Genomic DNA, 11781 nt, shown 5'->3' on the forward strand with positions numbered 1-11781 from the left:
TAAAATAAAATTTTAAAATTTTAAATATTTACGACAAATGCCCGCGCTTCCAGAATGTATCTTCGAGTTGTGAATCGCGTGAAAAAAAAATAACAAACTAGAGATCGTCGTTTTTGGGCGAGATCGAGAGAAAAAAGTAAGATATTCCGTTTCGTGTTTTCCGTTTACCGTTTGTCAAAAAGACGAGATTCTTTTTAAAACGTATTATTTATAGCAAAATTTATAGCTCAAAAAGAAAATTTTTATGGCGCGATAGATGACTGAATTCTGACCGACATGTTGTAAGCGATTTCAAACGAAATGACATTTTTAAATCCATCGCGTGAAAATTTTAGAAAATCGAAGATAGCGATAATTATGAAATTTGTCGCGAATGCAGAAAATAATCGCAAATTCCGCGTATGGTAGCGCAATTCTGATGCGCTACTTTGATGCGCTACTTTTGCGCACTATTCTGGTACACTATTCTGATGCGCTTATCTGGTGCATATTTTGCACTGCTTGAAATAATTAGGAGGTCACATTGATTGAATAGTTCCGTTGAATAATTTTGTCTCGAATCAAATATAATAAACGCTAAGATATTTATATATAAAAATGAACTTACTGAAAATTCATAGAGATTATTTAAAAAATTTTGCAAAGAAATACAAGTCGATACATTTACGAAATAAATATTTTATAATTCAAGGATCTAATGATAATGGCGTCTATTTCATACAAAAAGCGATCCCCTGATTACTTCGAGCAATGTATTGCAATAGACGGCACAAACTGATATATAAAACACTGAGAAAAAGATATTTGGTATTTGTGACTCCATTTGCATAGTGAAATAATAATATTGAGAAACTTATTTTTATAATAAGCACTGCTATCATATTATTGATAACAATCTCGTGTACATATCGCTGCTACTACTTTTTTTTTTCTTAAAATAAGAAAAAGTATTGCTGACGCCGGAAAAGACTATAATTTATAATAAAACTAAAAATTTTCTATTCTCAATGTAATATATGCAAAAATCTACGAGCTATGTAAATCGCATTGATTTTTTTATTCTTCAACTACTAAAAGACCCGCCACCTAAATCTTTATTTTTCACTCACCGAAATACTGGGAACTCAAAATCACGTTTTGCTACAGTTCTGCAATAAAAAGATAACGTCACTGATTAGATATGTTAATGACTTGACGAGAAAAATACTGTGAATATCAATATGTTATAGCTCCTAGCGATCTTTGCAATCAACGATTTTAAGGTGGACGATTACGTAACAGTTTTTTGATTGCAAAGAATGAAACATAAGTTCATAAAGCCTATAAACTTACTTTCGAGCCGACTCTGCTCGGCCCGAACTGGATCCTCCGGTGCAGCATCCGCATCCACCAGAGTTGCATCTCCTGAGAACCGCACCCACCGTGTAGCCACAAGCTCCGTCGACTCTGAAACAAAAAGCAAGTTTTCGTGTTAGTTAACGTGTTAATTAACGTGAACGTATCAAGAATATAAAGTCTAACCTACGATGACGACATTTATATTGCTCCGTGTGCATAAGTGGAAAGGGAAAGAACACTTGCTTGCGGATTTGAAATCGCGTTTGCTCGACTTTTCTAAGCCATTCCCGATTAATAAATTCGACGATCATCCCATTTGATCACTACTTGAATGAGTCGATTGTAATAACAAATGATAACAAGTGGTCTAATTGATATAAATCAATTTATTCGACAGATACTAAAAATCCTCGACCAGTCGTATTCGTCTCAAACACATTACGCGTTTCTCATCACTGTTAATTAATCCAAAAAATACGTTTCTACTTTTTAGATTAATTAACAGTCATGAAATGTATATAGCTAGATACGAATGCAGCCGACCGAAAACTCTTAGTGACTACATATATCCATCAATAATAATGCATCCACAGGACTGGGTGTTTAAAGCGATGTAGGCAGAGCTCGGTGTCGAGAGGAGCTCCAGATTACGAAGCGCAGCGCGTAGTGTTCGCGACCTGTCAAAGGATAGCTTTCTTCGCTTGTATACACGATTTCCCGAGTGGGTTAAGAGCGGATTAGGTGCGAGTTGCCGCGAGAGGATCGGAAGTATCTCGGTTGGAGGCACTCGCGTTCACGCGAGACGGCGCATCCCTTTTTCTTTCCGCTGCATTGTGCAAACTACACTGCTCCGCTTATTTTACGTGCATATAACACACGAGGACGCGTATGCGTGTGTGCGACGTCGTCGTCGTGGTCACTAAGAGTCGACGGCCCTGCCTCGGCGCACTCGGCCACCGAGGGGCTCGAGCACGGGGGATGCATCATGGCGTGTGAGCAAATTGCGAACGTGAGTGCGCGCGTGGCGTAATGTGCATTAAAAGCGACGGCTAACGAGGAACAGAGGGCCGCCGGCTTTAGTCAAGTGTGCGGTTAGCGCGAACAGTAAGTAAAAACAGCAGCAGGTTGCCGATCGGCTCGGAGAAAACTTATCGGGGGCATCGATCCTCCTAGGTCACCGCGTGGCCTCACCGCGCGCACACTTAATGCACCCACATGTGCGACGGCTCGGCTGCAACCACTAACATCCACCTACGTGCATTCTTTTTCTCTCTCCCTGCATCGCGAATCGATGCACCCACGCTGCTTGTGAGGCATGCAATACGTAATGCAAATTCGTCGCATCGCGACGCATATTCAATATATCATCCTCGATGATAACACGATGAAAGCAACGGCATCTTTATGAATTTTTTGAGAACAGGCATTTTTCGAAATGGATAAATTGTCACTAAATCTAGAGTTCGGTGAATCACACAGTAGCGTTACAGAATACAAAAGGGCTTTTACATTGTGATCTTAATTGTGAATTTTGGATGCACTAAAGGAAAAAAATATCTAACAAATTAAAAATATTTATTTGATGTGGATACCAATAACATATTTATTTATACTATTCTTTAAATTTACTAGAGTTAAGAACAAGTGAAGAGTGACAGTGCTTTCAATTAAGGCAATAGAATGAAAATACTGCGAAATTGCATTTTGCAAGTGAGCATTTCACAAGTTTAGAGTGGATTCTCACTCCATATGAACGAATGTTTCAATTAATTAGAATAAATATGTTTCTGTTGTGACAGTAAAACATATAAAATTCATTCCACAGTTTTTAATAAAAATACTCACTGGATGATTCAGAAAATTCACTCTGTATGAATGAAATATCACTTGAATTCCAGTGATTCAGTGGTCGTTCTACTTTTCAAGTAAGATTTCATTCCAAGAAATTTAAAGCATAATAAAAAATATTTTTTTAAAAAGAGAAAACACATATTTTCATAAAACTTTTGCTTTTCAAAACAATTGTTTATTTTATTTAAATGAAAAAATTTAGACTTAAGTATGTATGTTATTAGTGCTCACCGAATAAATATTTATTATTACTTAAATATTCTTTCCTCAGTATAATAACACCTATAATTTTTCCCTCTCATGACGTTCGCAGAGTTTCTATACGCAACAACGTGCGTGCTAGTAGACTCATCGACTTAAAGAGACACGTGTAGATTTTTTCGCTATTCTCAATATAGTGTCACCGGGAAATCACGTCATTTTTATTACGTATCTATAAGGTGCGTATACGCAGGGATCACGTTTCTTTTCTTTTTATAAAATTGCGTTACGCGCAACAAATTGATATTGTAGTTGTATATATAGATTTACTCGAATGCACATTTACTTTTATGTTTCATGGCTAACGGAGGTCTTGTCAGTTATAAATAGATTCTCTATTTATACGACGTATTCTCGTTATATGTGTATCCGCACTAATTAACATCTGTGCAACTATATTTGCATCCGAAGCGCTTACGTCCGATACATGCCTGCTACGTTATTATTTATATTGATGGACACACATATGCACAGACGCGCCTTAACAGTGTGCGAAGACACATATGTATACATCTAAAGTCTACGGGAATGCGTGTTCATGTTTTTAATAACGATATACGCAGACACTCGCCTCGAAAATTAATTCAAATTCAGTTAAAAGTCACGTCGCACACGTGTCAGTATAGTCTAAGTGCAAGTTTAGACGAATATCTCAACGGTACGATCTACTCAAGTGACCCAACAGACACCTGTGCAACCTTTCCTTTGCTTTTTCGTAATTGCGAGTCGTCACGAACTTCACTCTTATCGTTCATCGTCGTCTAAGATAGACTACTGGTATTTCTTATATAGAAAGAGAAACTAATAGCGAATTCGGTTGTTTGCACTAGTGCGCACTGAATGCGCACTAAGACTCGTTTATAGTATGTTAATATATTTAAAGATTGTCTTAAATAAATTCTCAAATATTTTTAACCAGTAATATGATATGTATAACATCCGTACGAGTCATTTTATTAGCTAAAATATTTTTAAATATGTATTTAAGACACGATCTTAAATATAAGAATGTACTATAAACAAGCTTTAGCGCGCACTCAATGCGCACTAGTGCAAGCTACCGAATTCGCTATAAGAGAAAGAAAGAACCCAACTTAAAATTAATACTATATTAATACTGCAATTCTGTTAAACTTGAAAAGAATGAATAGAAAATGAATAGAAAATCTCGAGATATAACACTAAAGTAACAAAGGCTGTTGTCCTACCTTGAAATGTTTATTAAAAAATAATTGCTGATTTTTCAAATAGTAGATAATTCTTTTTAAATAGAATAAAAGAAAAAATAAAGAATATTTAAAAATGATGTACTTGAGACATAAAATTTCAAATATTACTATGCTAGGAAATGAGGCTGCATTTATAAAACTTAATGTATAAAATAAATAGATTAATTAATAATCAAAGATTCTCTCTTTCTCTCTTTTTCCTCTCTCTCTTTCTCTCTCTCTCTCTCTCTCTCTCTCTATCACTTTTTCATAAGGTGACCAGACGTCCCGATTTTTTTCGAGTGCTATTCGGGACACCGATTTATCATCATTTTCAATTATTTTCAAATAATTTTCGGATCTTTTTACTTCCCTCCCCCCCTTCACACATTTATGAAGTGTCCCGAATTCAGGGCTATGAAATCTGATCACCTTACATATACTGCGAGGAGAAACGAGAAGATTACTTACAAATAACGTCTTCACGATACGCCCTGGCGATCGCACATCGCTATTCTAGACATTCTCGAGATTTATTTCTATATTCGTATCTCTTTTCCTAACAAGCTGACGCAACCGCCCGAATATTCCGCATCTCTCTCTCTTTCTTTTTGATTGTCATCGCATTTCTAATTCCCGTTCAATAAATTCGACGATCGCCCGATTCTATTGCTACTTGAGCGAGTCGATATTATTAGCAAATGAAACGTCGGCGCGACACGTCGCGACAAGCACCGGCCGCATATACCGCGAGGAGAAACGGGAAGATTATTTACAAATGATGTCTTCACAATATGCCCCGGCGATCGCACATCGCTATTCTCGACACTCCCGAGACTTATTAATGCGCGAGACGCACTTTCGACGAATAAAAGACGCGAGAAACGCGAAGCGATGTGAATCGATGTATGCCCATGGCTGCTGCTTGGCGCGAAAAGATCGAGCATTTCGCGCGATTCATTACCAACGCCTAGATTGAATAACCACGATAACAACCTCGTAGTGCGAAACGAACGCGATTGGTTAAGGCATCCGTCATAGATCGCGTCGTTGTAGACGCGCGACCTCGTTCGTATCACTGGCGCGTTTACATTCATGCACCTTCCGCACTTTCGGCGCGCTAATGAACTTTTGGTGTACGTGATTGATAGCGCGCGCGTCTGCGATCTTCTCATGCAACTGCCATGGACACAACGCTCCGTATTCCATATGTCTCCGCTTGTCCTGTGACTCCTGCGGAAAAAAGTATTAGAGTGCCAAAAACAACAACGTGCGGTCGTCAGAACATATTTACGATATATATCCATAGTACATTATTACGGAATAATCTCTTCCCTTTTCGACACATACAGGTAAGGTGACTAGACGTCCCAATTTTTTACCCTTTGTCCCGAATTTTTTCGAGTACTATCCGGGACACCGATTTGTCATCATTTTCAATAATTGTCAAATCATTTTCGAATCTTTATCCTCCTCCCCTCGCTTCACACATTTATGAAATGTCCCGAATTCAGGGCTGGGAAATCTGGTCACCTTATTTTTCATGAAATTATTATTTATTATATAAATAATGGATCTTTTAATAGATTCTAATTTTTGACTCGACTATGTATTTATTACTGCGAAATTCATTAAATATTCTACATAATAAATTACTAGACATTGAAAACGTGCAATATATTACTGACCGTGTGTTCTAACGTCCTGTATTCTGTGTTGAAACTTTCTCGCGATTCCGGACACTCGCGTTGATACTCGCGTAAATACGATTCAATTAAAGAAACATGTGCTCTCACGACGCCGACGAGAGCGTGACTAGATATTTCCGTAAACGACAAAGATATTAAATACCCAATAAAAGATGTAAACAACGCACTGATATACACACACTTCACGCCGCGGACACGTCGGCCGCGAGAATACAAAAATAATTGAAAAGGACAAAGTCATCTGCCGCCAGTCTAGTGTCGTTATCGCCCAACAATAAAAACCAACATATTCGGTGATCGATAAATCACCACAGAATCAATGTTCTTTCAAAATATTCCGAACCTACGAGGTAATGAATTATCAAATTACACATACGTAGTTATATACGTATCGAAACACATTGTGTTGCTCGCAGCTTCGATTGATACACTAAGAAAAAATTCTTAAACATTTATTTTTAGGATATAAAGTTTATTTACAGAAATAAACTTTATAAATAAATAAAATAACTTTACAAATAAATAAATAAAATAAATAAAAACACATGTAAATTTTCAAACATTTTCTCTCAGTGTATATTGCTTGTTAAAATTAAAGATAAAAATTGAATACAAATTGTTGAGATACAAAGAGAAAAAAATCGAATATTAAATAATGTTTAAACAAGCTCTTTCTTAAACTCAAAAAGATGATAGCAAGTAATCTTTTGTAACAAAGTACAATAGATTGTGTGATTGTACTTCGAAATTTTTCATCGCTATTTTAAATCCGATGAAAGCTATCAATCCGATAAAACAGATCAATGTAGAACCAAAATCTCGACACGGGGAATTTCGGCGCACAAAATTTAATTTAAATATTAATCTCAATTCTTTCTTTTTTTATATAATTCTATTAAAATTCGCAAATGCGATAACGACGAGTTATCCCGATGAAAAGACACGAATAAAAATATTAGTATAAAAAAAGCTAACGACATAAGGTCTTAATTGCACGTCTACATTTCTACGTTTTTTTTCAGGACGTCCCTTTTATAAACCCTGCCAACGTAGTGTTCGTGTACATGTTGGTGAAAGAGCTCGTCGATGGAGATGAGGCATCCGAGAAAGAGCTCCAGGCAACAGTACTAACGTGTCTCTATCTGAGCTACAGTTATATGGGCAACGAGATTAGTTACCCGCTCAAGCCGTTCCTCATCGAGGACAGCAAGGACAAGTTCTGGGACCGATGCCTCCTGATCGTTAATCGACTTAGCTCCGAAATGCTGCGAATCAACAGTGAGCCCGGATTCTTCACAGAGATCTTCACCGAGCTTAAGGTACATCCCGTTGTTCTTAAGACTTTGTTAACGAAACCAATATGATTTCCATACGACTGACATAACGTCATAAAAAAATCATAAAAAAATATAATTTATATTTCACTAATTTAGCAAATCCGACTATTTGTGTCTGAGCATTCAATCGTACATTGAATCGCTTACATCATTTTGGATCGATAAATTAGCAAAAAATAAACAAAAAATTTCACATTCTTTTATCTCGCGTATCGATAAAATTAAAAGTATTTGTTTATTTCTGGAAGATAAGGCAATAAATGTGCTACGCACGATCTAAATGTTCTCATTCATACCAAGTTTTTGCGCTCTCTCTAATCTGAATTCGTATAGGCCTGTGGTGCCAGCGAGCGTGGTAGTCTGACTGGTAGCGGCCTCGAACGGAGCCTCGTCGTCTCCGGAGTCGCGGTACCCACCAAGGCAGCTTGACGGAGCTACACACACCTGCTGGTGCGCATCGCCAGGCACGGCTGCGACGTCACGACGCTCTGACGATGGCCGTCGCGACGACGAGGAGCCGCTCTCGCAGCTTGACCCCACCGCATCGACTTCGGCTTCGACGTTACCTCGCCAGCAGCAGCAGCCGCCGCCGCCAGCGGCGTCGTCTCAGCAGCCGCGGTCTAGCCGCCACGACGACTTATTTTGTCCGTCGTGCGGCCGACGGCGGCGTGAGGAGATCTCATGGATGATCGAGGACCTGGACGCCATCGAGCCAGCGCCACTTGAATCGCAGAGAACGCCGACGAGACTCTGCAGCTGCGAGGAAGTCGACGTGGCCGGTACCAGAGAGCGCGGTGACCTCCGGAAGATTCGCAGTACCGAAGTGAGATGGGCTACGAGCAGCTTCCTGTCGCCCGACGACGCGATCTGGGATTTGAGGAGGCGTACCAGCGAAGGTACAGAGTTCCGTTGGGAGCTCCATACCTCGAGTACCGACCTAGATCTCGCGAGGAAGACGAGATGCAGCTGCCACAGCCTGACCCCGGAGGAGAAGAAGCCGGAGGGTACGCAACGCGGCGACCTCAGGAAGCACCACAGCGCGGAGACGGACAAGTGGTCGGTCAGACCGGACCATGTGCTGACACCGATGCACGACCTAAGGAAGCATAGCAGCGACGACACGAGATTCGCGAGAGAAGCCAGGTGGCTACAAGTGCCGGACGTGATGCCGAATCCGAAACCCAGATGCACTTGTCCCAAGGTGAAGACACCGGCACCGGCGTCACCTGTGCCGGCGCCAGCGCTGGAACCGAAAGTGATCGAAGAACCGGAGAAACCGGCGCCACAGAAAGAAGAAAGAAGACTGTACTACTCCAAGTCGCTAACACCCGAGGAATCAGCCGCGCCGTGGGAAAAGCCAGAGATGAAGAGACAAGCCAGCGAGCAACCGAAACCCATCAGAATCGAAAAGTCCAGGGAAAGACCCAAGCTGGAGCGTTCCGCTCAAGTGAGAAGCGAGAGCTCAAGGAAATGGGGTCTCAAAGAGAAAGAGAAGGTCATCAGTCCTATTGGGGAGAGCAAGAAGCCGATACGAGCAAGATGGGCGATGAAGCCGCACGTTTCTCTGCCTGCCGAGAAGAAGGCGCCGAAATGGTACCGCAGCCAAGATGAGACGAAGAGCAAGAGTTTGCGCGAGCGGCCCAAGTATAGTATACGGAGGAGCATGTCGCCGGAGCCGGACCCGCGGCAGGTAAACAAGTTGGAGAATAGAATCGTGCGACGGCTAATCTCGCCGGAGATCACCATCACGAGCACCAAATGGGCGCCATACGAGGACTCGTCGCCGTTACCGACAATTGGGATCAAGAAACGTGAGCAAAAACACATCAGCGAAATCAAGTGGACGCCGTACGACGAGTCGCCAAGCGACATCCCGGTCGAGGTGATTGACGACAAAAAATGGTCGCCTTTCCATAACGTCACGCCTACGCACTGCCCGCCACCGGTCGCGACACCCTCGCGTAAGAGTGACGACGAGCAATTCCGATGGAGAATGCTCAATATGGTGGCGCCGTTCCCGCTCTATCAAGGTGGCTGGAAAGACGAGTCGCCGGAGAAGACGCCACCGAAGAAGGTCACCACGCCGGAGGACCTGTCGCCACCGGTATGGTCGCCGATGGTGCCTGCTACGCCTACCAGCAAGCGAAAGAGCATCGCGCCGCAGCCGGAATCACCGTCGAGGTACTCGCCGTCGGAGCGCAGGCCGAGCAAGCAAGCGCCTCGACTTACTCGGAAAGGTGCGTTTAGGGCGAAAACAATGGTGCCCACCACTAATCCCCTGGAGGACAGACTGCCACAGGCGACGGCGCCGGCGCCGGCGCCGCCGCCGGTGATCGTACGCGCCGCCAGCGAGGAACCAAGGCGGCAGAGGCCCCAGCTAATGAGATCCAAGGCTTTGTTGGAGGTACCGGTACCGATCGACGCTACTAAGAGGTCGTTGAGCGAAGAGGGACCCCGTATGCGTCCTCGTGAGCGCCCAAGAGCGCCCGGTAGAGCTCGCAGCGAGGAGGTACCCAAGTACGACGACCCCTGGTTCGAGGACGAGTCGCCGGAACTGCGCGAATACGTCACCACCGTGTGATTGTAGCTTCCGGAGACCGTCGTTAATGATACCGCACCAGGTATTTGGACGTTCGGTTTCCATTCTACATAACCGACGCGCTCTGGTCTTATTATGGCGATTCGCGGCGTCGCGCGAGACGCGTGAACTCGCGTTGTTGTGCAGCTTTTCACGACAGGAGAGATTATTTTCTAATATCCATTATCTGCGATTTTATAAAGTTACCGAATGCGAGGACGAGGTTGAAGTAAGAGAAACAACGTTGAGTCGCGAAGAGGCTAGCCGAAGAGACAGGCGTTCCGCGCGACCGGAGCGCGATCGGTTTTCCATGCAAGGGCCTCAAGAGTACACCTTCGAAACCACCTAAGAGACGAGACAGTCGACGGCTGAATACAAGAGCAAAAATTTGCGGCGAGGTCGAGCAAACGGGAAAGCAGATTCTAACACTCGATCGTCCGGAGAGGCGCTGAAAACTTCGTTGGCCTACACGAAGACTACGATGGAAAATACCAAAAACAACAAAAAAAAGAAAATTAACAAGCTACATCACTTCGAACATTCGGCATTCGACGATCATTCTTACGAGAAAGGAAGAAAGAAAGAGAGAGACGAAGGGAGAAACAGAGGGAGAAGAACAAGAAATACAAAGAGACGAGTCTAAGAAACGGACGAAAGTCGAGGCGAGGGGTCAAGGACTGATTATTATTTAAAATAGCGTAATATATACGTGTGCGTTTTGTCGCGTCCGCGGAGGTGGATGACACGCAGATGTGTTCCTCCTCGCGTCGCGGCACTTGAATGTTCTCAGCTCAAGACGAAATGTAATGTACGGTCACGCGCGACCGGGCGTACACGACGCGTAGAGAAGCCGGCGCGTCGTCGCCCGGGTGCGCGATGACGTGTGGCGACAGTTCATGTAGCGCGTTGATCGACAGCTCTAACGTAATTAATATATAATGCTAACGATTAAAGTACCGACTCTAGCGATAATAATAATAATAATAATAATAATAATAATAATAATAATAATAATAACGACACGGAGTCTAGTGACTGCAAGCGCAACTCATTAGTTCGCACGATGAGCGCACTGTTGAGAGCTCGACGACGCGCGTTCGCGCGCGCGAAACACTATAATTGTATACGTACGCACCGTACGTATATGCGCGTAATTATATAATATTTATAACGTTCGCGAGTATAACGATTGTGTAGGAGGAAACGTGATAAAAAAAAAATAGAAAAACAAGAAGAAAAGACAAGAGGAGGAGAAGGAAAAAGAAGAAGAGGAGGAAGAAGAAGGGGAAGAAGACGACACGAAGGAGAGGAGAAAATGAAAAAAGCGTAGATGCGACTCGGGCGCATCGTCATCAGAAGTCGTCTCGTTCCAGGGGCAAACGGATTCGAAGGTCCGTTCGATCAAGAGCTGTACGGTCTCGACGAGATACAACTCTTTGTTACATTCGTTCTTTACTTTCTTTTTATACGTGATATTATATTGCGAGTAGGGTCGTGCG

At 42.5% G+C, this 11781-nt stretch overlaps 2 protein-coding genes across 2 annotated transcripts in view; both read left to right on the forward strand.

The window, feature by feature from the left end:
- Window positions 1-8189, forward strand: part of LOC116845983 (cyclin-dependent kinase 5 activator 1) — a 24453-nt gene extending 16264 nt beyond the window's left edge. Inside the window, exons 3-4 of the mRNA XM_032819279.1 lie at window positions 7390-7686; window positions 8038-8189. Of these exons, the coding sequence (XP_032675170.1) occupies window positions 7390-7686; window positions 8038-8133 (393 nt within the window). The 3' untranslated portion in view covers window positions 8134-8189. The remainder of the gene's footprint in view (window positions 1-7389; window positions 7687-8037) is intronic.
- Window positions 8190-8354: 165 nt separating this feature from the next.
- Window positions 8355-10792, forward strand: LOC116845981 (pollen-specific leucine-rich repeat extensin-like protein 1). The gene has a single exon (XM_032819273.1). The coding sequence runs from the start codon at window positions 8390-8392 to the stop codon at window positions 10283-10285; it is 1896 nt and encodes a 631-aa protein (XP_032675164.1). The 5' UTR covers window positions 8355-8389; the 3' UTR covers window positions 10286-10792.
- The last annotated feature ends 989 nt before the right edge of the window (window positions 10793-11781 follow it).

Source organism: Odontomachus brunneus, unplaced genomic scaffold (genome assembly GCF_010583005.1).
Source record: "Odontomachus brunneus isolate Ranch 3 - 2012 unplaced genomic scaffold, Obru_v1 Obru_scaffold_059, whole genome shotgun sequence".
NCBI classification, from domain to species: Eukaryota; Metazoa; Arthropoda; class Insecta; order Hymenoptera; family Formicidae; genus Odontomachus; species Odontomachus brunneus.